Here is a 27,893-nt window from a genome sequence, read left to right as displayed (position 1 = left end):
TTTTACGCCCTTCTTTGTGTGGTAAAAATAACGATATTCCAGGTCAGATTATGACATTACCAAGCTTAAATTTAAAAAGAAAATTGATTTGTGTTGCCATTCTTTGAAATCCATAATGTTTTATTGATAATATAGATCGCTGGCTGTATACAAAATAGTTGACATGATCCTATGGGCTGGGCTGTATAGCTACACCAAGATGGCTGCAGTGCGGCTTTCAACAGGCCCTTGGCTACCATGACAACCCATTGGCACTCGGAGACTGCATCAAAAGCACCAGAAATTGTGCCATTTAAAAGCTTCTGATAGTGACTGCAGCAAATAAATGACTAAACAGGAGCAATCAGAGTAGAGCTAATCATTATTACAGGCATGTGCCAGCTGTTTGATACAGCCAACATCTGCCCGATATGGTGCAGACGACTCAACTCCTGAGCCAGGTTTATATATAAAGACCTGACATAGGGTGTACTATTAAAGTGGTAATCTAGGGAGATACAAATGTATTTCAATCTCCATTCTGTGTAAACTTATGAAGGCCTGATTTTAGATGTAGCTTCATATAACTTTACTTCTTCTCACTATGGCCTCACATGATCGCACTGGTATTGCTCCTAAGTGCTTCCCCTCCCTTTTTGGATGTTATGTCAGAGCTCAGGAGGCATAGCTAACATCATACTAAGTGTAAGCCATGCCAGCTTCATTCGCTTACTACACGGTCTGCCGGTCTGCACCTTCACAGCTTGTATATGACCTGTCAAGAAGCCTGGAGTGAGAGCTGGAGAAGCAGGGAGAGGGAAATGACAGGTCATATAAAAGCTATGGAGATGCAGGCAGCGCACAATGAGAGTGAGGGGTGGACATCAATCCTGCACACAGACTCTAGTAAGCATTGGTGAAGGTGCATGTGTAATGTGCAGCAAGATGCTAACCATGTACAGTCATCTGACATAGAGTCCCAGAAAGGAGAAGGAGCACTTCGTAGCAGCACCAGTGGTGTTACGTGAGGTCACAGAGAGAGGTAAAAAAAATCACATGAAGTTACATCTAAGAACGGACAGAGGGGTATGAGGTTAGTGAGAAAGTAGTTTAGAGAGATGAGTGGATCGCTTCATGCAACCCCAGTCCATGGTCTAGGTCAGTGCTCTCTGTCTGTGGACAGGAGCTGTGCAAATTTCCAGAGCTTCTGGGTTCCCTGGAGCGGTGTTTGATTTGCCGGGAGGGAGAGATGTCACCAGTGCGCCGCTCCTGTCCACAGAGAGCAATGACCTGGGCCGTGGACCAAGGTTGCGTAAAGTGATCTGCTCATCTCTAGGAAATTGAAATACATTTTTATCTCTCCCAACTATACATTTTTATCTCTCCTAACTACCCCTTTAAGCCCTACAACGAGAAGGGATTAAAATAAAAATATAATGGCTCCTTAATTTTTCTGACATACAACAAGGTGTAATTTCTCTGTAAATAATTTTTAACATTCTGAAGATTACTATGTCTTTTCCCCTGTGTGACTTTTTTGATGTCTAACAAGATTTGATTTCTGGTTAAAACTTTTTCCACATTCTGAACATGAAAATGGCTTCTCCCCTGTATGAATTCTCAGATGCGCATCAATATTTGATTTCTTATTAAAACATTTCCCACATTCTGAACATTTATATTTCTTCTCCCCTGTGTGAGTTCTATGATGCCAATCAAGATGTGATTTCTGTACAAAACATTTCCCGCATTCTGAACATGAATATGGCTTTTGGACTCTGTGAGAACTTTCTTGAGAAAAAATTACATAACAGACTGAATGTTGAACATCAACCTTTGACGAGTCAGAAGATATAACCTGCTGAAAAGGATCAGATGATAACATTTTTCTGTCACAGACTGGAGGTAGATCTGGTATAATGGCATGCTCTTCATATGTATCTGGTGTGAAACCATGATCATCTTTTTCAAAATCATAATATTTCAGATATCCCTCTGAGCTCCTGGTACAGTTGTCTGCCAAGAATAAAACTTAATTTGTTATTTTTCCATAAGACTACCTTAAAATTATATAATTACACTTCTCAACACATAGGAGTATCTAGGCTTTCCGGCACTCAGGGCAAGAATTCAGTTTGGTGCCCCCGCATCCCAAGCACATATGCGATTTGCACACTTAGTCACGTGCTGACGAGCTGCTGTTCCTAATTCTCTCAATGTTCAGTAAAAAACGGAGAGAAGCAGGAAGAAAAGCTAGATGTCACGTGACCGTAAGTATGAAAATCGCATATGAGTGAAGTGGCTATGAGATGACTGCTGGAACAAGCAAGCAGAGTTGAATCCTGATAGTGCGTATATTACATGCTGTTAGGATTGGCATGTTACAGGACTTCATTTTATAATTAAAGGGCTTGTCCGGTTTTGAGATGAAAGTCTGCAGTCACTATGTGACTGCAGGCTTCTGAATTCTCACATCGCTTGCACTGTACACTTTTAGGATTCTCCTTTGCCGGTGGCAAGAGTGGACGGTCATGTGAGTACAAGTATGCGATTTGTATACTTCTGGCAACATTCCAACTACACGTGTCCAGCCTCGCTCAATTGATTCTCATTGAGTGAGGTCAAGCATGCGTAGTCAGTCTGTGACCACATGTATGCAAATTGCAAAAAGCGCACTGTGAGAATTCAGAAGTCTGCAGTCACATAGAATGACTGCAGACTCATCACAAACTTGGACACCATTTAATGCTCCTAACATAACTAAAAACATTAAGAATTAGTTATCACAAAACAACATTTACATCCAACTCTGATTGGAGTCACTTTTTTTTCTTCATCTTGTCCAGATTGCATGATGACTTCACAGTCACATCCTGTCTCTGCAGACTTCCATCTTCTCCAGTCTTCTGCAGCACATCCCCACACTATGCCCTTAAATATAGCAGTGTCATTATAATGCTCCAGAATAAAAATAACTGCCCCTCGCTGAGCCCCTGAACAAACAATTGTCGATCACTATATTCCATGTACGAAATATGACCGACACACTGCCTTTTCCTTTCCATACTGGGCCTCCTCTTCAAACAATCCTTTCACACTGGGTCCCCCTATAGGGACCAGTCTCTATACTGTGCTCACACTCCCCCTCCTTGGCATACTGTCCCCTCCTGACTATGTCCTTACACTGTCTCCCCATACTTCCTCCCCACACTACTCAGTCCCTATTCTGTGCCCACTCACACTTTTTTCCCCCCATACTGTCTCCTCACGCTATTCCCCTCCCTCTTCTTGCTGTCTCCTGTCACATCCCGCCAGCTAACCATCCTCACATATTTACCCGGTCACTCTCCATACTGCCTCCTTACACATCTTTCCGACTCCCCATACTGTGTCCGCACCCATCCCATCAACCTTGCTCCTCATACTGTGTCCGCATGTCTACTCATTCTGTGTCTGCATCCATCCTCCCACTCACCATACTGTGTCTGCACCCATCCCCCCATACTGTTTCCTCATACATGGCCCCATCTCCACCCTTGCACCTCATATTGTGTCTTCAAATTTCTCCCACTACCCATATTGTGTCTGCACCTGTTCCTTCCTTGCTCCCCAAACTGTGTCCTCAAATCTCCCTCCCCCATATTGTGTCAGCACCTGTTCCTTCCTTGCTCCCCAAACTGTGTCTTCAAACCTTTAAACCCCCACCCCACCCCTGTTACAATAAATCTTCAGTGTCTTCAGCTCTACTGGATCACTTACCCCCAATGTTCTTCGCACCTCTGCAGCACCGGCGAATGCTGTCAGCATCGTGAGCAGATGACCTGATCACGCTGCTTACATGGCCCTGACTCGGCGGTCAGAGCTTCAGTTGTACTCGCGACTGAGAGACGCGAGTACAATTGCTCACTTGGAGCTGGCGCGCCACAACTTCTCTGAGCCGGCTGTCAGCTTGACAGCCGACTCAGAGAACTGCTGACTCCCAGTCCGTGGGGGCAGCAAAATGCAGCCGCTAGGGAGACACCTCAGATCGCTATGTCAGGCGGCCTAACTGCACCCTCCCTGTCACTGCACCTGTGGTAGATGCCCTGCTTGCCCCCCACACCCCCCCTCCTAGATACACCTCTGTCTCAACATTGAAATGTTGAGTAATTATGGAAATACCAGGATGGGTAGACAGTTAATGGTATGCAAATAATGAAAAAATGTAATAAAATTTTTTCGGGTCATCTCAAATTATTTAGTATAGAGTATGAGCGCCACGTGTAGAAATACAGACACTTAACCTCACTGATACCATCCCAAGGCATGTATCTGAGGAACATTGTGTCATGCTGAGTGCTATTGATCAAACAAATCATTCAGATCCAGTGCTGGCAACTGCCTTTGCAATGAACACGTACCAGATGAGCTTGATGAGAGACAAGTCTGGAGATCCTGCAGGACATGGCAGCATGTTTAGGCCATGCAGCCTGCTCACAAAAGCACCAGCATGATCCGGCCCGGTGGTCTCGTTTTGAAAACTGGTTCTTGGAACACTTTGGTGAATTCAGTGTCGCAGAACATTTCTCCAACAACCATTATCATCAAGTAACCACTATTATGGAGTAATTTGGGGTTTATATTTGCGCCTTATTCTCTATATGTTTTGCTCTTATCCCTCCACAACTTTGCTTATCCAGATATTTGAGACAGATTCATGAAATGCGCCAAAAAAAAAGACATTTGGTAAAAGTGACATTTCACTGAAATTCCTGCCTGGAGTAAGGCTTGTCGCAGAATTTTCAATCTGGCACATTTTTGTAACTCTTTCAAGGTTTTGCAACTTTTGTTGCTAAAAAGTCACAATAACTGGTGTAATGCAGCGCCTTACTGCATTGCTAAAATGTCCAGGGGGTGTGTTCTGGCTGACCATGTACCTCCCCTCAGGTGACTGATCACATGACTGTGACATCATCACAGGTCCTATGTGCACAGACTGATATATAAACCTTGGTAGTTTTGAAACAGGTGTGAAAGGCATGAGGCCTGATCCCTGTGTGTGGGACACCATTAGCCTGGAGAGGCTGGAAGAGAGAGGCCTGGGTAGGCCTGGTGAGGCAAGAGGCTAAATCCCTGTGTTTGGGACGCAGTAGCCCTGGAAGGCACGTGGCTTGGAGACCATGGCTGGGAAGCCTTAAAGCCACAGCTGTGGCAGAACAGAGCTGAGAGAAGCTGCTAAGACCCGGCAAAGGTAAAAATGGTTCTTTATATGGACATTGATGTTGTACCTTGCTGAAGTCTGTATCTAAAGCCAAGCGAGCATATCTGTCACTGGAAAGGCTCTAGGACATTACATGTGTAACATGCCTGCGAGCCACTGAGATGGACTGTGTTATAAGCAGTTTATGACGTGTAATAAACTGCTGGACTTTAGTTTACTGGAAAACGTGGCTTGTGTGCTTTAATTGACCCGGTGAAGTGAGTGCCCCCCCAACATGATGAATACCGCTACCTTACAATTGGTGGAGAATGCGGGCAACTGCAGCCTGGTTGCTAGGGGTAACGGCACAGGACGACGAACGTGGATGCAAGCATCTTGCTGTGGCTCGGTGGGGTCACGAAGATTAAAGTATCTGGCTGTAACTCGGCGGGGTTACGAAAATTGTCGTTGCACTCAAACCTGGTTTGCTGTGGCTTGGTGGGGCCACATAAATTTTTCCAGGGAGAGCGGTGTGAGCAGTATCCCCAGACGGAATGGAGAAGGGGTTAAATGACCGGCTGCAAATGCTCTTCAACAAAATAGAGTATCCTGAAGAAATGCAGGAGCTGATAAAGATGGCTGTGAAGGGAGCAGCAAATGAGACTGAAGCTGTTCAGCGATTAAAGTGCCTGCAGCAGGTATTTGAAAAACAACAGCAGGTATTTGAGAAATGACAACAGGACTTGGTGCAGGAACGGCAGGAGCTGTTGGCACCTTACAGAATGGTGGCAGCGGACCATTCCTTGAGTTCTCCTGTGGCGCCGGTACTATCCCAGAGTGCCCAGGGAGGTAGTAAGAGATGTTGTGAACTGGGTCCTAAGACTGTTGCGGGGTTTTTTGTTAAAGTACCCCCTTTAGGTGTGGTTGCCCAAAAGGGGGCGGAGTCTAAAAAGGGGGCGGATTTTCAAAAGAGCGTGGAGTATAGAAAACCAAAATTTGTTACTGATTGTGGGTTGGTATGGCCTAAAAATGACAATTTGACTGTTGATAACGGGGTAGCTCCACTAGAAGGGGTTGACGTCAAGGTGGGAGGTGACTTGCTGGTCCACGACACCATGGGGAGTGACACAGACCCCACAACTGACGGTGACGCTATGAAAGTAGAAAGAGAGTTCAGTCAGGAGGGGCTAGATGAGGGGAGAAAGTCCCTCTCTCGTCGTCGACGTCGTAAGGGCCACAAAAAGGTTGCTCCTGTAGTCTTTGCTAAAAGTGAAAATAAAGAAAATGTAATGCTGTGTGCCTTTGTTCCAAGTGTGCATCCTCCTTTAGAGACAGAAGAGGAGGTGACATTGCCAGTAGCAACCTCCGGTACAGTACTGAGACAGAAGGATCAGGATCTGACAGCCCTGAAAGAGGAGGTGGCCAGTCATGACCAAGAGCGGGAGCCTATCAGGCAGCAGTGCCAGAGTGATGGGCAGCAAAAACTGGAGGAAAGCAGCGAGGAAATCAACAAATGGAAAGGGATGCTCCAGAAAATTAAAGAGGACCTCCGCAGAACCCAAGAGAAGTTTGTTCGGTTGCAGTTTAACAAAGCGATGTCTGAAGATGAGCTCTGCGAGATGAAAGATCATTTCTCCCTGGTGCAGTTAGAGCTGATGCAGGAGAAGCAAAGGCTGGATGAGGGTCTACTCCAGAGGAATAGGGAGCTATCTGCCTTAAAAGGGGCACTGCAGGATGAAGTTTCTGGACGTGATCAAGACCTAGAACGACTGCGCGAACAGTTCAACTGGGAGCTGTGTGAATCCAAGAAGGAGCATGGTGAACTAATGAGGGAGCTGCAGCAATTCCAGGAACAAGTAAAGCCTCTAATTCAGGAGAAGGAGCGGCTGGTGGACTCTCTGTACCAGCGAGACCGGGAGCTATCCACCCTGAAAGAGGCAGAAATGAGGCATGAAAAGTTCAACAGGGAACTGCAACAAACTAAGAGAGACTATGAGGATTTCCTCAAGGTTAAGGAAAAACTAGAGGATGGTAAGGCGGATGCAGAGCACAGGCGCCAAGTTATTGAGACCACTCTGCAGGACACCAGTGATGTAAATGATGATCTCCGCAGAAAGACCCTAGGTCTGGAAGCTCAGGTGAAGGAGCTGCAGACGTTCTGTGATAATCTCCAGAGGGCAGAGACGTGCCTTAAGGAAAGAATCAGCAAGATGGAAGCTGAGCGGAAAAAGATGAAGGAGTCTATCGGAGAAGCCACAGACTAGGGCCAGGAGTTGGCCACTGGAGATGGGAGGTATGAAGCAAATACTTCCTCGAATAAGATGAGCTCGGATGATTCGGTGGAAGTTAGAGCCGAGATCAAGGAACTCAAGGAGACACTACAAGCCCATTTGAAGCAAGAGAAGTTTGAGAGACTGGCTGTTGAGAGCCAAGTGGGCGCATTGGAGACAGAGAGGTCTGAGAGAACTCTACTGTTAAAGGAGCAGTTGAAGCAGGAAGAGCTTCAGAGCTGGGCTGCTGAGAGGCGAGTAGCTGAGCTAGAGGAAGAAGTTTTCGAGCTCAAAGGTCGCCTGGCAAAGTATAACTCAGTGAACAAGGCCTCCTTGGAGAAGGAAAAGGGCAAACAAGTTGCACTTACTCCTTTATACCATGAGAAGGTGGACCTGAGGAGAGCTAAGAGAGTGTTAACAGAAGGTAAATATGAAATGGAAGTGGTCAAGATGAAAATTCTTGAATTTGTAGCTGTGAGTCAGCTCAGGGGAAGCCTACAGGGTGAAGAAGCTGAAAGTCAGTTGTCCCTGAAACCTGAGCCAGATGATCGTTTGGAGACCACTGGTGAGACAGAAACCTCTCGGTACAAGTGCCTCATAGATGTACCCGAAGATTTGAGAGAAGAATGCACCAGAGAGTCAGTGCATGAAGAGTTTAAGAAGGCCCTGTGAGCCTGTAAGGTGTATTCAACCTCAGAAGCTAAACAGCTGGTGGTCCGGTCCACAACCGAAGTCACAGTGAAGAGGGTGGCGATCCTAAGTGACATGCACTGGCGATGTATTCGCACGAAGCGGTTTCTCCGATTGAAGACGGAACAAGCCGTTAGACAACTGGAGCTTATGAGAAAAGCTCACAATCTGCGGGAAGAAGTCATCCGGGTGCCTCATGTTCTTGTCAGAAAGCTCATTGGGAGAAATGGCCAAGCCATGCAAATGATGGTAAAGAAGTCTGGTGTGATGAAAGTAAGCAGTCCACGTGATCGTCAGGACTGGATACCAGATGAAGACGACATGGTGTCATTCTCCGCTGTAGGAACGGAAGAAAATCTTGCATATATACGCATGCTGATGGAGTACCGAGTGACCTACCTGCGAGAGGTAGAACAGTTGAATCTCGCCAGACGGCGAGTGGAAAGACAGCATCGCCTGAGCGGCAGAAGGTGGCAGCCGTCTACAAATTGTGAGACCAGACAGAGAAAGGGCCCCCCTAAATAACAGAACAGCTGCAGCTGAAGTTAGGGACCTTTCAAGATGTCCTGAGGATAGTGGGCGTGGGATTAGAGGTAGTGAGACCTCCAGTAACTCAGGTCTGAGAGGCCCATACAAACGACCCAATAGAGTACGAGACCGTACGGAGTCGGACCGGACCTTAGATACAAGGGTAAGTGAGTCACACTGCTGTATTGACCGCTGGGAGCGGGGGAGGTCTGACAAGGTTACGACTGACCACTGGGAGCGGGGGAGGTCTGACAAGGTTACGACTGGGAAATGTGACTTGACGAAGTTAGTGACAATGACAGATGGTAGGTTCCTAAGGAATGGGCTAATGTTGATGACTAATGTTCCAGGGGCTGAGCAGCGCAATTGTCAAGTACATGGTCTCTGTGTGAACTGTGGGTTGTAACGGGTCTGGGAGGCGGAACCTCTGAGCTACTATACAAGGGGGCAGTCCTTGTAAGGGAGCGGGTGGCGACCAGGGAAGACGGGCAGGAGGTCACAGCAGGTGACCGGGACAGTCTCTGAGTGAACGGGCTGGAGGTCACGGCAAGTGACCGGGGCAGTCTCTGGATGAACGGGCTGATGGTCACGGCAAGTGACCGGGGCAGTCTCTGAATAAACGGGCAGATGGTCACGGCAAGTGACCGGGGCAGTCTCTGGATGAACGGGCAGATGGTCACGGCAAGTGACCGGGGCAGTCTCTGGATGAACGGGCAGATGGTCACGGCAAGTGACCGGGGCAGTCTCTAGGTAAAGGGTTGGTACGACCTGTGGCGGCTGATGATAGACGTGAGCTCCCAGGTGAGCAGGCGAGAGTCTCTGGAAGAACGGGTGGTCACAGCATGTGACGGCGGAGCCTCCAGGAAGACCAACAGACAGGCGGCAGATGAGCGCTCCCAGGTGAGCGGGCAGAAGACTCTGGACAGGCGGGTGGTCACAGCACGTGACGGCAGAGCCTCCAGGTAGGCTAGCGGACAGGCAGCAGATGAGCGCTCCCAGGTGAGCGAGCAGGAGTCACTGGACAGGCAGGTGGTCACAGCACGTGACGGCGGAGCCTCCAGGTAGACTAGCAGGCAGGTAGCAGGTGTGTGCTCCCAGGTGAGCGGGCAAGCTGGTCCATAGACAGACTGACAGGAGTTGGAAGGCAGACCGTCGGACCTCGGGCAAGCAGGCAGGTGGCTGATGTGCGCTCCCAGGTGAGCGGGCAGACTGGTCCTTAGACAGACTGACAGGAGTAGTAAGGCAGACCGTCGGACCTCAGACTAGCAGGCAGGTAGCAGATAATCAGGCAGGAATCTGGCAGGTAACTGGCAACGGGACCTGAGGGCTGAAGCAGAGTAGTAAACAGTGCAACAACATTGCTCGGGCACCTCCATTTTGGAGGAGGTGCCTTATATATGGTGAAGTCCTCCGGCCATTGGCCGGGGACTCCTTAGGACGGCGCGCGCGGCCCCTTTAAGAGGGAGGGAGAGCGCGCGCGCGCGCCCTAAGCACAGTGGACGGGAAGGAGCGCGCGCTGCCAGCAGAGCGGGAGGAGGACGCCGGGCACGGAGCAGGGAGGTGAGGGGAACAGCGTCCCTGCCTAGCAGAGGGCAGGGACGCCGGCGCTACAGTACCCCCCCCTTTAGGCCCCCCCTTTTTTAGGCCAGACAGAAATTTAGCTAGGATAAGAGGGGCATGGATGTTCTCCCGGGGCTCCCACATTCTCTCCTCAGGACCAAACCCCCTCCAATCTACTAGAAAAAAGGTCTTTCCTCTTACCCTTTTGGTGGCAAGAATGTTCTCTACCTCAAACTCGTCCTCAGCAGAAACCGGAGCAGGAGGCGTACCTGTAGACTTGGAAAAAGAGTTAAGTACCACAGGTTTGAGGAGAGATACATGGAAGGAGTTAGGGATCCGTAAGTTGGCCGGGAGTTTTAATTTATAGGCCACCGGGTTGATCTGACTGATGACCTCCAGAGGACCGATGAACCGAGGCCCTAACTTGTAAGAAGGTATCTTGAGTCGGACATATTTAGACGAGAGCCAGACTTTATCTCCAGGACGAAATTGTGGAGGATCCAGGCGTTTTTTGTCAGCGTGTCTTTTCATCCGTTCGGACGACTGGAGGAGTGCGGATCGGGTACTCTCCCAAATGGAGGAAAATTTGCTAACGAGAGATTCCGCAGCCGGGTTGTCCACAGAGGTGGAGACAGGAAAAGGAATCCGAGGATGCTGACCGAAGACTACAAAAAACGGGGATTTGGAAGAGGATTCGCTCTCGTGATTGTTATAGGAGAACTCGGCCCATGGTAGGAGATCCACCCAGTCAGAATGATGGGCATTAACGAAGTGCCGGAGGTAACTGGTCAGGTTCTGATTGATCCGCTCCACTTGACCATTAGACTGTGGGTGGTAAGCGGAAGAGAAGTCCAGGGTGACGTCTAGCAGTTTACAAGTGGCTCTCCAGAAACGTGAGGTGAACTGTACCCCACGATCCGACACGATGTGGAGGGGCAGGCCATGAAGACGGAAGATGTGGCGGATAAAGTCTTTAGCCAGCTCGGGTGCAGACGGGAGACCAAGCAGGGGAAAAAAGTGAGCCATCTTGGAAAAGCGGTCAGCGACCACCCAAATGACCGTACAACCGGCAGAGACGGGGAGATCAGTTATGAAGTCCATAGCAATATGCTGCCAGGGGGCAGCAGGCACAGGAAGCGGAAGAAGGCTGGCAGGTGTCTCGGGACTTGTTGCGGGCGCAGGACACACAGGCAGAAACAAAGTCTATTACGTCCTTGTGCAGGGTAGGCCACCAGTAGTGCCGGGCAATAAGCTGGAGGGTCTTTTTCTGACCGGCGTGGCCAGCTAGTTTAGACGAGTGACCCCAGTGTAGGATCTTCTCCCGATCAGGTACTGATACGAACGTCTTACCGGGAGGGAGACGATTAAGGCTCACGGGAGCCACCTGCATTACTCTGGCGGGATCGATGATATGTTTAGGTTCTTCCTCGAGATCGGACACCAGAAAGGATCGGGACAAGGCATCTGCTTTGACGTTTTTGTCAGCCGGGCGAAAATGAAGAACAAAATCAAAGCGAGCAAAAAACAAGGACCACCGGGCTTGGCGCGGGTTAAGTCTCTGGGCATGCTGGAGGTAAGCCAAGTTCTTGTGGTCAGTGTAAATTATTACCGGGTGAAGAGCCCCCTCGAGTAGGTAACGCCACTCCTCCAATGCCAGTTTGATGGCCAATAACTCTCGGTCTCCTATGGAATAGTTGCGCTCAGAAGAGGAGAAGAGTTTGGAGAAGAAGCCACAAGTTACCATTCTCCCGGAAGATGATTTTTGAGTAAGTACCGCTCCGGCTCCAGAGGAGGAGGCGTCAACTTCCAGGAAGAACTGCTTGTTGCCGTCCGGGCGATGCAGCACCGGGGCGGAAGAGAAGGCCTGTTTTAGGGAAAGAAAGGCCTCCTCTGCTTCGGGCGGCCACTCTTTGGGATTAGTACCCTTACGGGTGAGCGCGGAAATTGGGGCAGTCCGGGAAGAGAAGTGTGGTATGAAGAGGCGGTAGTAGTTGGCGAAGCCCAGGAATCGCTGAATGGCCTTCAACCCCTCCGGTCGAGGCCATTTCTCGAGGCAGACAGTTTCTCTGGATCCATTCGTAGGCCGGTCTGAGAAATAATGTAGCCCAAAAACGGAAGCGAGGTCTGCTCAAAGAGGCATTTCTCGTATTTAGCGAAGAGGTGATTCTGCCTGAGCCTGAGCAGGACCTGACGAACGTCCCTCCGGTGAGTCTGGAGATCCGGAGAGAAGACCAAGATGTCGTCCAGGTACACCACTACGCAGGAGTAGAGAAGGTCCCGGAAGATGTCATTGACCAACTCTTGAAAGACGGCAGGAGCGTTACAGAGACCAAAGGGCATTACCAGATATTCATAGTGGCCGTCCCGGGTGTTGAATGCCGTCTTCCATTCATCCCCCTGACGGATACGAACCAGGTTGTACGCCCCACGGAGGTCCAGTTTGGTGAAGATTCTAGCCCCCCTCAGACGATCAAATAACTCCGGAATGAGCGGAAGGGGGTACTTATTCTTCACCGTGATCTGGTTAAGGCCTCTATAGTCTATACAGGGACGGAGAGAGCCGTCCTTCTTTTTGACGAAAAAGAAGCCTGCTCCCGCCGGGGAGGTAGATTTCCGGATGAATCCCCTGGCCAGATTCTCCTCAATATATTCGGACATCGACCGGGTCTCAGCAGCGGATAAAGGATAAATACGCCCACGGGGAGGAGTAGTACCAGGTAACAGGTCGATAGGGCAGTCGTATGGTCTATGAGGAGGTAGTGTCTCTGCTTCCTTTTTATTAAAGACATCAGCATAAGACCAATAAGGAATCGGAAGTCCAGGTAGATTAGCTGGGGTAGGAGAAGGACGGACGGGATGGACGGGAACCAGACAGGTATTATGGCAGTCCTGTCCCCAGCGAAGGACTTCTCCGGTCTGCCAGTCAAGCACGGGTGCATGTCTCTGGAGCCAAGGTAGGCCTAGCAAGAGGGCGTGAGAGAGTCCAGGCAGAACATGAAAGGAGATACTCTCAGAATGCAGCATTCCCACCTGCAGAGTAATGGATTCGGTGATGAGTTGGATGGGGCGTGGTAAGAGGCCCCCATCCACGGCAGCAACAGACAAGGGTACAGCCAGAGGTTTGGTGGGGATGCGGTATTTCTCTACCAGGGACTGTGAAATAAGATTCCCGGCTGCTCCAGAGTCAAGTTGGGCTAGTTCGAAATAACGGTTCTCCCCGCAGACGATTGAGACTGACAGCAGCAGAGATGGAGAGGATTTATTCTTGTCTAGGTTGACCTCTCTGAGCGAACCTAGACACAGGCGTTTCCCGACCTCTCCGGGCAGGCACGGATCCGGTGCTCCTTACTGCCACAGTAGAAGCAGCTCCCTTCGGCACGGCGTAAGTCCTGACGGGTTTTGACCATCTTGGTCTGGTCAACCTGCATAGACTCAGGAGAGTGTACCTGGGTAGAGACGGAGGGAGTGACGGGTTTCTGAAAAGTAGGAGCTAGACATGGTAACCTCCTCTCACGGGTGACCTCTTTGGCACGCTCCTGGAACCGTAGGTCAATCCGGGTGGCAAGAGTTATTAGGTCATCGAGAGTGGTAGGAATGTCCCGACCGGCAAGTTCATCTTTAATACGGCCGGACAGACCCTCCCAGAAGACGGATACCAGAGCGTCGTTATCCCAGGCCAGCTCCGAGGCAAGGGTACGGAACCGTATGGCATATTGGCCCACGGTGAGACTTCCCTGACGGAGGCGTAGCAGTGATGATGCGGATGAGGTCTTCCGTCCGGGTTCGTCGAAGACTTTCCGGAAAGCCGTGAGAAAAGCAGGCAAGTTGGACACCAGGGGGTCTCCTCTCTCCCATAGAGGATTTAGCCAGGCCAGGGCCTCCCCGGTGAGATGGGACATGATGAATGCAATTTTGGCCCGGTTGGAGTTAAACTGGTGGGACAATAGTTCAAAGTGCAGGGTGCACTGATTTATGAAGCCCCGAGCCTGGGGGGAGTCGCCTCCGAAGCGAGGAGGTGCAGAAAGCCGGGGTCCGGGGTAGGATACCATGGTATTAGTGGGCAGCGGAGCTGCCGGATTGCGAGACATGGCACTGGCGGAGGTTGCTGGTGGAGCAGTCAGAGTGTCCAGGCGAGTATTGACATTCCGCAGGTGACCCAGGATGGACTCCTGTTGGGACCTTTGACGGGACAGTTCATGACACAGGTCCGAGAGCGAGGGAGCTTGGGTGCCACCGGGTTCCATGGCCCGAGCAAACTGTAACGGGTCTGGGAGGCGGAACCTCTGAGCTACTATACAAGGGGGCAGTCCTTGTAAGGGAGCGGGTGGCGACCAGGGAAGACGGGCAGGAGGTCACAGCAGGTGACCGGGACAGTCTCTGAGTGAACGGGCTGGAGGTCACGGCAAGTGACCGGGGCAGTCTCTGGATGAACGGGCTGATGGTCACGGCAAGTGACCGGGGCAGTCTCTGAATAAACGGGCAGATGGTCACGGCAAGTGACCGGGGCAGTCTCTGGATGAACGGGCAGATGGTCACGGCAAGTGACCGGGGCAGTCTCTAGGTAAAGGGTTGGTACGACCTGTGGCGGCTGATGATAGACGTGAGCTCCCAGGTGAGCAGGCGAGAGTCTCTGGAAGAACGGGTGGTCACAGCATGTGACGGCGGAGCCTCCAGGAAGACCAACAGACAGGCGGCAGATGAGCGCTCCCAGGTGAGCGGGCAGAAGACTCTGGACAGGCGGGTGGTCACAGCACGTGACGGCAGAGCCTCCAGGTAGGCTAGCGGACAGGCAGCAGATGAGCGCTCCCAGGTGAGCGAGCAGGAGTCACTGGACAGGCAGGTGGTCACAGCACGTGACGGCGGAGCCTCCAGGTAGACTAGCAGGCAGGTAGCAGGTGTGTGCTCACAGGTGAGCGGGCAAGCTGGTCCATAGACAGACTGACAGGAGTTGGAAGGCAGACCGTCGGACCTCGGGCAAGCAGGCAGGTGGCTGATGTGCGCTCCCAGGTGAGCGGGCAGACTGGTCCTTAGACAGACTGACAGGAGTAGTAAGGCAGACCGTCGGACCTCAGACTAGCAGGCAGGTAGCAGATAATCAGGCAGGAATCTGGCAGGTAACTGGCAGGCAACTGGCAGGTAACTGGCAACGGGACCTGAGGGCTGAAGCAGAGTAGTAAACAGTGCAACAACATTGCTCGGGCACCTCCATTTTGGAGGCGGTGCCTTATATATGGTGAAGTCCTCCGGCCATTGGCCGGGGACTCCTTAGGACGGCGCGCGCGGCCCCTTTAAGAGGGAGGGAGAGCGCGCGCGCGCGCCCTAAGCACAGTGGACGGGAAGGAGCGCGCGCTGCCAGCAGAGCGGGAGGAGGACGCCGGGCACGGAGCAGGGAGGTGAGGGGAACAGCGTCCCTGCCTAGCAGAGGGCAGGGACGCCGGCGCTACATGGGTTATAGTGTGATTGTGTATATTATGTGTTCAACCCCACAAGTTTGAACAGAGGGGGGGGTATGTAATGCAGCGCCTTACTGCATTGCTAAAATGTCCAGGGGGTGTGTTCTGGCTGACCATGTACGTCCCCTCAGGTGACTGATCACATGCCTGTGACATCATCACAGGTCCTATGTGCACAGACTGATATATAAACCTTGGTAGTTTTGAAACAGGTGTGAAAGGCATGAGGCCTGATCCCTGTGTGTGGGACACCATTAGCCTGGAGAGGCTGGAAGAGAGAGGCCTGGTGAGGCAAGAGGCTAAATCCCTGTGTTTGGGACGCAGTAGCCCTGGAAGGCACGTGGCTTGGAGATCATGGCTGGGAAGCCTTAAGCCACAGCTGTGGCAGAACAGAGCTGAGAGAAGCAGCTAAGACCCGGCAAAGGTAAAAATGGTCCTTTATATGGACATTGATGTTGTACCTTGCTGAAGTCTGTATCTAAAGCCAAGCGGGCATATCTGTCACTGGAAAGGCTCTAGGACAGGGTTCCCCAACTCCAGTCCTCAAGGCCCACCAACAGGTCATGTTTTCAGGATTTCCTTAGTATTGCACAGGTGATGGAATTATTGCCTGTGCAGGTGATGCAATTATCACCTGTGTAATACTAAGGAAATCCTGAAAACATGACCTGTTGGTGGGCCTTGAGGACTGGAGTTGGGGAACCCTGCTCTAGGACATTACATGTGTAACATGCCTGCGAGCCACTGAGATGGACTGTGTTATTAGCAGTTTATGACGTGTAATAAACTGATGGACTTTAGTTTACTGGAAAACGTGGCTTGTGTGCTTTAATTGACCCGGTGAAGTGAGTGCCCCCCCAACATGATCAATACCGCTACCTTACTCTGGTTAAAGACTAAAACAAAAAGCATTTTTTTTCTATTTTGTGCCAAACAGATGAACAGGGCGAGTAATTTGACAATTTGGTGCAAACATCGTCAGCGAATACAACAAAACACATAAAATAGAAAAGTGACTTCAATAAATCGCAAATGATGAATTGGGCCGCTGGTCTCAAGTGACTCCATGATTTTTAGGTCTCTATGGGGCAGGTCAATCTGGTGAGCTACAAACTACCCATTACAGAATCTTTTCGGATTACCAATTCTTTTCATGTTTCTCTTCTTAAAGGGACTCTCTCAGCACAGAATGACTGTTGAAACCAAGTACAGGAGCTCGGTGATTCACGGCAGGGGCCAATCATTCAAATCAACCTTACCACCTGCTTAGTTTCCATCTATCTCTGCCATTCCATGACTCTATGAAGTCAGAGCTGTCAATTAAAGAAGAAGGTGGTGAATATTGGAGGGAAGCCATGCCGGTGGGAAGGTATATATAAATGATTAAGTCCTCAGTGAAGCAAGACTTGGTTTGAACAGTCATTCTGTGCTGAAAAAGTCCCTTTAAGTGCCTAATTGTAAATCCTTTCTCTAGAAGTCCCTCAGTTACCACATAGTCTTTTTCTGGTCATGATACTGAATTAGAGGTCAATTTTTTTTTTAGATGTAATGAGATCTAGAAAGCTATTTTATATTGGGATTCAAAATACCATGGTTCAGATTTCAGGAGGCAGGTCTCAGGAGACAAGATCGTCTCCAAACATCTCAATCTGCTCATGCGCTGCCTCCTGTGGCCATTTTCCCGAAGCCCACTGCTGGAAAATGAATGGGGAAGGGACTCTGCTCACCGCCCATATCTTTGGTAAGCCCGTGGCCTGCAGCCTCACACCGCCGGGACACCCCCTCCTCCCAGCCCGGGACCCGCAGCATCGCCCCACTCCTACGGCCGCCGGCCTCTTGCAGCACTGACCCTGCCTCCTGTGACCCCGTTCCACCGCCGACACTCCCCCAGCTAATTACCTAAACTCGGACTATAAGACGTACAACCATTTTATTTACATTTTTTTAACTATTTTCCAGCCCAAAATTTGGGATGCGTCTTATGGTCTAGTGCTTCTTATAGTCTGCAAAATACGGTAATAACAATGAATGTACAGACAATATTGCTGTGCACGTGTTCAGTCTTTTATTTCTTCTTTTAGCTGCTTCAGGGTTCGGAAACCATGAAGCGGTAAAAGAAGTAACATCTTCATTTTTCAGAGGAAAGTACAGACAAGCATATGACCACTAACCAAAGTTGTGACAGGGGCGTTTCTGGAGTAGCCAGAAATTTACTGCAGAGATCAAATGTCCATATTGTCAGAAGAAATTGTACATAGATCGGCCATTTAACTGTTTTGTCGGTATGGAAAAAAGAAGGATTTTCTGGTACTCACCATAAAATCTCTTTCCTGGAGCCTTCATTGGGGGACACAGGTAACCATGAGTGTATGCTGCTGTCGCTAGGAGGCCGACACTAGGCAAAAAAAGAATTAGCTCCTCTCCTCAGCAGTTTAAACCAACCGACTGGCACAAAGCTCGTCAGTTAGTGAAAAAAGCAGGAGGAGGAACAATAACAAAAAACAACTATGTACAGGCCCAACAGAGGCACAAAACCAGGGAGGGTGCTGTGTCCCCCCATGAAGGCGCCAAGAAAGAGATTTTACAGTGAGTGCCAAAAAATCCTTCTTTCTTCATCGCTTCATTGGGGGACCCAGGTAACCATGGGTAGTCCCAAAGCAGTCCCAAGGGAGGGAACAGAATAGCCAGAACAGACAACGGATGACCGCCGCTTACAGAACCTTTCTTCCTAGGCTAGCATCAGCCAAAGCGTAGATATGTACTTGCCAAAGTGTGATGCAAAGACCAGTTTGCAGCCCTGCAGATCTGAAATGCTGAGGCCTGGTGACGAAAGGCCCAGGAGGCCGCCACCGCCCTGGTGGAATGAGCCCTTTCTCCCAGAGGAGGAGGCCTATCCTTGACGCGATAAGCCTCCAGTATGGCCAAGCGGATCCAGTGGACGATGGTAGATTTAGAAGCAGGTATACCCTTGCAACGACCCTCAGGAATGATAAACAAGGTGTCCGAACGCCGAAAGGTAGACGCGTAGAGCTCTGACAATATCCAGCTTGTGCAGAGACTTTTCAAGAGGATGAACCGGAGCTGAGAAGAAAGCAGGCAAAACAATGTCCTCATTGATGTTGAAGGAGGAGACCACCTGAGGCAGGAAGGAAGGGACTGGTCTGAGGACCACCTTGTTCTCATGGAGGATGAGGAACAGAGAATGTCAAGAGAGCGCTGCCAGCTCAAAAACTCTTCTGATGGATGTAACGGCTACCAGTAAGGCAACTTTCCAGGAAAGAAGAGATGACGTGATGTCCTGAATTGCCTCGAACGGAGATTGTTGAAGAGCGCCTAAGACCAGATGAAGGTCCCACGGGTCTACAGGAGAACGATACGGTGGTGCCAAATGAGCAACTCCTTGGAGGAAGGTCTTGACCTGGAGGCGAGCGGCCAAATTTTGATGGAAAAGAACAGAAAGTGTGGAGATGTGGCCCTTGACTATAGGAAGGCAAGAATGGAAGGGAGAGAAAAGGACATTGGAGCTAACTGGTTGTCATCACACCAGTGAAAAAAGGCCCTCCAGGTCCTTTGATAAATGCAAGAAGTCGTGGGTTTCTTGCACTGATCATGGTCTTATTGACATGAGGAAAGAAACCAGCTTCCTTCAGAATGGCGGCTTCAACGGCCATGCCATTAAATTCAGAGACCAAGAATTCTGATAGAAGAGAGGACACTGTGAAAGAAGATCTGGACGGTCTGGGAGTTTCAAGGTTGTGTCCGGGAGCAGGCTGACTAACTCTGCATACCAGGCCCGTCTGGGCCAGCAGAAATACAGGTATACCTTCTGCCTAGATCTTCTTGACAACTCGCGGAATCAATGGGAGCGGAGGGAAGATATAAGGCATATGAAACTGGGCCCATGACATGACCAGGGCGTCCTGACAGATCGCCAGAGGATCACGGAAACTGGCTACGAAGCGGGAAACCTTGTGATTCAGGAGTGACAGGAGTGCCCCATCTCTAACAGATCACGTCGGGTTTGTGGGACCACTCTCCCAAGGCAAGGCCTTGGCGACTTAGGAAGTCGGCAGCCCAGTTGTCCAAGCCCGGAATGTGTACCGTCAAGATAGCTGGAACGCTCTTTTTGGCCCACACTAGGATTCTTGAGACCTCTGTCATGATAGACTTGCTGCACGTTCTGCCCTGGTGGCTTATGTAAGCCACAGGAGTGACTGAGTGCGGACCGGAGTTCCTATAAGGAGATCCTGCCAGTGGATCAAGGAGAGGTAGATTGCCCTGATCTACAGGAGATTGATCGGCAGTGAATCTTCCCGAGGGTTCCAGCGACCCTGTACTGTGTGGTGAAGGAAAACTGCTCCCCAGCCGAGAAGGCTGCCATCGGTCGTGACCATCTTCCACTGAAGAGGAAGAAATGACCTCTCGGGGTGAATGGAGGAAGACAGCATGGTGGATTCTAATGACTGCCTCACATGGGTGGCAAGATGTTGGGGTGATCCAAGGACGAGATCCTCTTGTCCCAAACTGACAGAAGGGTCAGGTGGAGAGGACGGGTATGGAACTGGGCAAAAGACACTGCTTACATGGCGGCGATCATCTTCCCCAGAACGCTCATGCAGAGACAGAGAGTGAGGAGATGGGTTTTTTAGAAGGCAAATCCCCTGACGGAGAGCAAAAATTTTTCCGGCTGGGAGACCTTGGCACAGGCTGTGTCGAACAACATGCCCAGGAAGGTCAGTCGGAATTAGGGAAGATTTGGCTGTGTTGACAATCCAGCCCAGCCGGGCAAGAGTGTCCAGAGTGATCTGAAGGCTCTGTCAACAGTCCTTGAGGGAAGGACTCTTGATCAACAGATCGTCCAGAAAGGGGTTAATTACAATCCCCCTGGAGAGTAGGATGGCCATGACAGTCGCCATCACCTTCGTGAAGACCCTGGGCGCAGAGGCAAGTCTTGAAGGGGAGCGCTGTGAATTGGTAATGCCTCCCTTGAACCGCAAAACGAAGGAATCTCTGATGTGATGCACAAATCCGGATGTGCAGGTACGCATGCTGAATGCCCACCGAGCAGAGAAACTCCTTGGGTTTCATTGAGGCAATTACTGAACGGAGCGACTCCACTCTGAAGTGGCGGCTGCGCATCCGTCGGTTCAGGCATTTGAAGTACAGGATTGGACAGTGGGAGCCGTCCTTCTTTTGGACAACAAAAAGAATGGAATAGAAACCAGAAAAACATTCGAGAGAGGGAACAGGTACTATGACTCCAGACTGGTAGAGAAATGAAATGGCATGAAGGAAGCCTGGGACTTGAGCTGGGAGCTTTGGGAAGCGGGGCATGAAGAAACATCTTCATGGGGGTGAAGAAAATTCGATCTTGTAGCCGGAAGTCACGATCTGTCTGACACAGATGTCGTCGACTACTGATAGCCACGCATCTCGGAAAAGAAGATGGCCATTCACCTGGGAGGAGTCCCAGGTGGAGGTGGCCAGTCATGCTGAAGAGAATCTACTGGAACGGGAATGGGACCAAGAAGACTTGAAAGAGTCAGATAGGGGTGGGCTTGAACGACGATTTATGCTTCTCCCGCTGTGTGGGAGGGAGATCCTGCTGGGAGGAGGTGCCCAGAGAAGCAAATTGACAAAAGGGCTGAAATTGAAGAAAGCGTCTTCTTGTAAAGGGACGCTTAGGTTTGGGCTGGTGGAGGGAGGTACTCTTGCCCCCTGTCGCATCTGAAATGATTTTGCCTAACTTAGACCCAAAGAATCTTGAACCCTGGAAGGACAGGTGGGCAAGGGACTTCTTGGAAGCCGGATCCGCAGTCCAGGCCTTAAGCCAAAGAATTCTGCGTAGAGCAATAATATTACTAGTGACAGGGGCTGAGGAGGAAGGTGCTACTGAGACTCCCATTGAATAAGATGGCACCCCTTGGACCCCCGACGACGTGGCAGCTGTGCAGAAGAGGAACAATAGTACCTTTTGATGTAAGCCCCAGCATCTCTTCTCTGATTCTGAGGCTGACAACAGAAGGTCCTCCATTGGGAAAGGGGAGATCCTGACAACTCCTCCTTTCCGCACCATCCCTGGATGGTGCAGGAGACAGTGTCAGTCCCTGAAAGAAAGGGGAAGGTCACCTAAAAGGGACCACCATCTTCCTCCCAGGCTGCTCCAAGGAGGGGACCGTGAGATGACAGCGGATAAGGTCCTACCCAGCGGGTCCGAGAGTGGGCAATGTGGGTGACACCACACTGCTCTCTTGGTCGCTCCTGTTTGGGAAAACAGGGTGAGAATTACACCCTGTAACCCTGAAGAGAAAAATATGAAAGAAAAAAGTGAGAAGATTAATAAAAAAAACAACAGGTGACTTGAAAAGGAAAAGACAGGGATCAGATCCAGGTCTGCATCCTACTGACCCTAAGCTTAAACTGACAAGCTTTGTGCCAGTCGGTGGGTGTATACTGCTAATTCTTTTTTGCCTAGTGTCAGCAGCATACACCCATGCTTACCTGCGGCCCTCAATGAAGCCATAAAGAAATTATCATGTCAACTGTGCCCATTGAAATTTTGACAATAACACTGTTTGAATAGAAAAAAAACATAGATAACATTTGTTTTTTTTACATGGCTTATAAATCAGATTTTTGTTCCAGTTAAATCTGTACAAAAAGGATAAACATAAAACCTTCAATCCATAATAACACCAGCTAGTGACTGAGTTGAATTTAGTGGTCACTACTCACCTATGCGGTTATCTGTAGGAATCTCCTCTTTACACTGCACATCACACCTCACATACGTCTCTGTAGTATTAATATGGGGCAGATCTTTACCCTGAAACAAAGATTGTAGGAGTCACAGAAAGATGAAAACTTAGTATGATGACCAAAAATTACATGTCAGAAGTACAGGAAAAAGATATATCTTTGTGCTATGCCAGTAAATAGAAAATGATTAAGATCTGAGAGTCCCCAGTGGTTGATACCTTTTAATGGCTAACCGAAAAGATGGTAACAAATTGCAAGCTTTCGAGACTACTCAGGCCTCTTCATCAGGCATAGAATAATACAAAATCTGAAAAATCACAAGTTTATACACAGCAGGGCCCTGCTGTGTATAAATATGTGATTCTTCAGATTTTTCGCTATTCTATGCCTGATGAAGAGGCCTCAGTGGTATCGAAAGCAGGCAATTTGTTACCATCTTTTCGGTTAGCCATTAGAAGGTATCAACCACTGAGGACTCCCTAATCTTAATATGTCAGACATAGTAATTTGAGTTTAATAGTTGCAGGTCTCCAGTATAAATTCAACCTGTTGGCTCCTAATTCTAACCAGCAGCCTCCATAACCATAAAATTGTGAAAATAGCCAGACAATATTCTAATATCTATGATCAGCTTTATCCTGACATCTCCACCAAGTATAAAACATACACTGAATGGCCTCTTTACTAGAGATACCTATCTAGTAGCACTTTGGACCTCCTTTGGGCTTCAGAACTTCAAACAGGAGACCAGCGAGCTTTTCTATTTTTTTTCACCTAGAGTTCAGGATCCTTTTAGGGTCTGGATCATAATAAGGAACATTTGAATTACATTAAAAAATAGATTTGTGACTAAATTCGAGGAACTGTCAAATTCAAATTTTGCCAGATCAAGAGTAGAATAATGGAGAAGGGTACGCCATGCGCAGTGCAGACATAAGAAAGAGGGCAGAGGGAGCTGTGCAGAGAATCGGACGAGGGGCTATAGCACCAGGACAGGTGAACAATCAGGTGAGTATCTAATTTTCATCCCTTTCCCAGCCCACTATATATTATCCTGCTGCCATTTTACTGAATTCACATGAAGTAACAAAACATTCAGAAGAATACAAATTTTTTGTAAAATTTGAGGTGAATTCAATTTACCTCAAACCAATTTGGTCAACAATAAAAAAACAGACTGAACACAAGACCTTCACAGCCTTCTACACATCATAGAGGAGATCTCATGACATTTTCTCTCCATCTACCTGATGATCCTGAGGAACATCGAGATTTTCTTGTTTACAGTTTTCTGGAAGTAGAGGACGAAGACATCTCTCTGGTGTTGTCCTCTTACTGGATAGAACTGGAGGAAACACATACAGGGACTGAATTCATTCTTTACATACAGATAATTATAGTCTGTGTGTATTTAGTCCTGTCTATTACCTGGTGATGTGAGGGGCTGGGGAACCTCCATCATGACATCCTTGTACTGATCTTCATGTCCTTCTAAATACTCCCACTCCTCCATGGAAAAATAGACGGCGACATCCTGACATCTTATAGGAACCTGACACATACAATGATACAGTCATCCTCCCCGATCCCTTCATAGCATTACTGTATAATATAATATCTATATTATACATCTATAATATATGGTATATCCTCCCTATCTCACAACCTTAAACAGCTATTCAAAACTTTCAATTCTCTCCTCTGACCCCCAGCACCTCCTCCTTTTCCTCTTAGCTAATTACTTTGTCTCATTTCTCAAGCAGAATATTGGTAACATCAGATAAAGCTTTGACCTCCTGCTCTGTGGCCTGTCTTCTTAGGCTGTGTGCCCACGATGCGTTTTTTAAGCATTTCCGCAGCGACAAAAACACTGCAGAAACACTTAAAAAATGCATGGTAGAAGGCCTGCCATGTTCCCCAATGATAATCCGCATGCGCTGTGCACATGCTGCGGAAATTTCCGATGCGGATTATCATTGCGGTAAAATACGCAGCATGTCCATTAATTTTGCGGACACGCAGCGTAATTGCCGCCATTGACTTGCATTGGAACACTTGGATTCCGCATCACTGTATCTGTACATGCGGAATCCAAGCGTTTCAATGTGCGGATGGTACCCGGTTGCGGAGGAGGGGAGACTCTCCTCCACACCCGGGTACCATAGAACCTGTAAAAAATAAAAAAATAAAATAAAAAATAAATATCATATTTACCTTCTGACAGGCCCTGCTGCGCTTGTCTTCCCTTGCCAGCAGCTCGTGGTGGACTGAAGGAGTTGCGCTGACGTCATAGTTATGTGATGGCAGGTCCTTCAGTGTAGTGTACCGCGAGCTTCCGGCAGCCAGGACGGAGCGAAGCAAGACTGCGGGGACCATTGGAAGGTAAGTATAGATTTATTGTTTGATTTTTAAACATTCTTTAAGGTCACACTATATAAATCCATGGCGTTTGCATGGATTTATATAGTGTGACCAAGTTGACAAGCACTTTCCAAGTGATGCTAAAATCGCTTGGAAAGCGCTTGTCAACCCACATGCGGAAATGCATGTGAAGAACGCTTCACATCCGCATGTCCCGGGCAGGAAAAACGCATGTACAATCTGCATGCATTTTTTCTGCCAGGGAGATGCAGAAACGCTCAGGAAAAAATCCTGAGCATTTCTGCATCGTGAGCACATAGTCTAACACTATCGCATCCCTCCATTCTGTCTTAAACTCTGTTGCCCGACTAATCCACCAGTCCCCCCGCTATTCCTCAGCCTCTCCCCTCTGTCAATCCCTTCTCTGGCTCCCCATTGCCCAGAGACTCCAGTTCAAAACCCCAACCATGGCATACAAAGCTATCTACAACCTCCATACATCTGTGACCTAGTCTCCCGGTACTTACCTGCAGGCAACCTCCAATCCTCACAAGATCTCCTTCTCTACAAATCTCTTATCTCCTCTCCCCACAATTGCATACAAGAATTCTCCAGTGCATCCCCCCTACACTGGAACGCTCTACCCCAACATATCAGACTCTCAACTACTGTGCAAACCTTCAAAAGGAACCTGAAGACCCACCTCTTCCAACAAGCTTACAACCTGAAGTAACCCTTGTTTCACCATACCTCTGCACGACCAACTCTACCCTCATCTACTGTATCCTCACCTATCCCTTGTAGACGGTGAGCCTTAACGGGCATGGTCCTCTCTCCTCCTGTACCAGTCTGTGTCTTGTATTGTTCAAGATTATTGTACTTGTTTTTTTATTATGTATACCCCTTTTTCACATGTAAAGAGCCATGGAATAAATGGCGCTATAATAATAAATAAATAATGTCCCAGCAGAGTCACCTCTCCAGTCAGCAGCTCAATCATCTTGTAGGTGAGTTCTAGGATCTTCTGGTCATTGATGTCCTCATGTATCAGGGGCTGAGGTGGAGGCCCCGAGATTGGGCTCAGGGGTCTTCCCCATCCCTCAGACACAGGGGTCTGACAGCGCTCACTAGAGGTCTTCTTCACTACTGTGTAATCCTGGTTATGGAGAGACACATTACTAAATCTCACTACAGACATTTCCAGAGTCCTCACCTCTCCAGTTCTGTCCATCTGTTATTCCCATATTTAAGAATGATGTAGTGTGACGTCATCAGAATCTCTCACCTCTCCAGTAAGCCGGAAGAGGATCTCTAGGGTGAGGTGTAATATCCTCTCCGCCATCTTGTCCCTGTCTTTATTCATCCTTGATGGGTCACTCAGGACAATTCTCTTATATACACTGCTCAAAAAAATAAAGGGAACACTTAAACAACAGAACAAGTAAATCAAACTTCTGTGAAATCAAACTGTCCACTTAGGAAGCAACACTGATTGACAATCAATTTCACATGCTGTTGTGCAAATGGAATAGACAATATATGGAAATTATTGGCAATTATCAAGACAGCCTCAATAAAGGAGAGGTTCTGCAGGTGGGGACCACAGACTGATGTTTTGGTCACTTTTGAATGTTGGTTGTGCTTTCACACTCGTGGTAGCATGAGACAGACTCTACAACCCATAGAAGTTGCTCAGGTAGTGCAGCTCATCCAGGATGTTATATCAATGCGAGCTGTGGCAAGAAGGTTTGCTGTGTCTGTCAGCGTAGTCTCCAGAGGCTGAAGGCGCTACCAGGAGACAGGCCAGTACACCAGGAGACGTGGAGGGGGCCGTAGGAGGGCAACAACCCAGCAGCAGGACTGCTACCTCCGCCATTTTTACTTGTTTTAAGGACATTACATCAAAGTTGGATCAGCCTGTAGTGTGTTTTTCCACTTTAATTTTGGGGGTGACTGTAAATCCAGGCCTCCATTGGTTAATAAATGTGATTTCCATTGATGATTTTTGTGTGATTTTGTTGTCAGCACATTCAACTTTGTACAGAACAAAGTATTCAATGAGAAGATTTCATTCATTCAGATCTAGGATGTGTTATTTGAGTGTTCCCTTTATTTTTTTGAGCAGTGTAGAAGATGTCCACTGAGAGGATCCGATATTGTAGGGACCTGAATGGGGAGAAGATGACGATGTAACATCATAAAGATCCCATGTAAGAAATCTCCGGAGCTGTTACCGGCTTCACATGATCACTACATCCAGTCATGGCCCCGTCCTGCCCCCGGTATAACACACAATAACACTATAGTCACATACAGAGATTTATCACAGAATATCTCCAATCCAGCACCAAGAACACAGAAGGAAATAATGTAAAAATGTTGATTATTTGTCATTAAATGATACAACACAAGAACACCAAAATAGTTTCAGAGCTAAAGGGGTTAATGTTTCCCTGAGCCCAGTAAGGGGGGATATCCACATACCTCCACCTGCAGAGCTGCACACTAGATAGTAGAGGCTAAATCCAAGTGGGCTAAAGGACCTCTGCCGACGTCACACCCATGTGACCGAGTGAGCAGATGTTACGGGAAGGAGCCTATACCAGAGAGTGAGTTGTGCTGTGTGGCTGCTGATGACTGAGGAGGTAGTGTCTAGAATGGAGTTGATTTTCGGAGGGAATGATGTCACAGGAAGGGGCGGGGCTGAGCCCTGTGAGCAGAGGACTGTGTTGTGTGTTGCTGCACCATGGAGCCTTGTAAGGAGCGAGAAGACTGAGGGGCTGCACCATGGAGCCTTGTGAGGAGAGGACTGAGGGGCTGCACCATGGAGCCTTGTGAGGAGAGGACTGAGGGGCTGCACCATGGAGCCTTGTGAGGAGAGGACTGAGGGGCTGCACCATGGAGCCTTGTGAGGAGAGGACTGAGGGGCTGCACCATGGAGCCTTGTGAGGAGAGGACTGAGGGGCTGCACCATGGAGCCTTGTGAGGAGAGGACTGAGGGGCTGCACCATGGAGCCTTGTGAGGAGAGGACTGAGGGGCTGCACCATGGAGCTGTGTGAGTAGAGGACTGAGGGGCTGCAACATGGAGCCTTGTGAGGAGAGGACTGAGGGGC

General features: G+C 49.0%; 1 protein-coding gene across 1 annotated transcript; it reads right to left on the bottom strand.

Annotated features, from left to right (window-relative positions):
- LOC141272024 (gastrula zinc finger protein XlCGF66.1-like) lies at positions 1–27,454 on the bottom strand. Its single transcript, XM_073682309.1, has 7 exons — positions 27,264–27,454; positions 26,065–26,179; positions 25,756–25,935; positions 23,847–23,970; positions 23,666–23,763; positions 22,395–22,485; positions 1–1,995 (listed from the first exon to the last, which is right to left on the bottom strand). The coding sequence occupies exons 2-7, from the start codon at positions 26,140–26,142 to the stop codon at positions 1,490–1,492; spliced, it is 1,077 nt and encodes a 358-aa protein (XP_073538410.1). The 5' UTR covers positions 26,143–26,179; positions 27,264–27,454; the 3' UTR covers positions 1–1,489.
- Between the last annotated feature and the right edge of the window lie 439 nt (positions 27,455–27,893).

The sequence above is a fragment of the Phyllobates terribilis genome, unplaced genomic scaffold, assembly GCF_046119375.1.
Source record: "Phyllobates terribilis strain yellow unplaced genomic scaffold, ASM4611937v1 Scaffold_5__5_contigs__length_657084704, whole genome shotgun sequence".
Taxonomy (NCBI): Eukaryota; Metazoa; Chordata; class Amphibia; order Anura; family Dendrobatidae; genus Phyllobates; species Phyllobates terribilis.
This window is presented reverse-complemented; position numbering and strand designations above follow the sequence as displayed.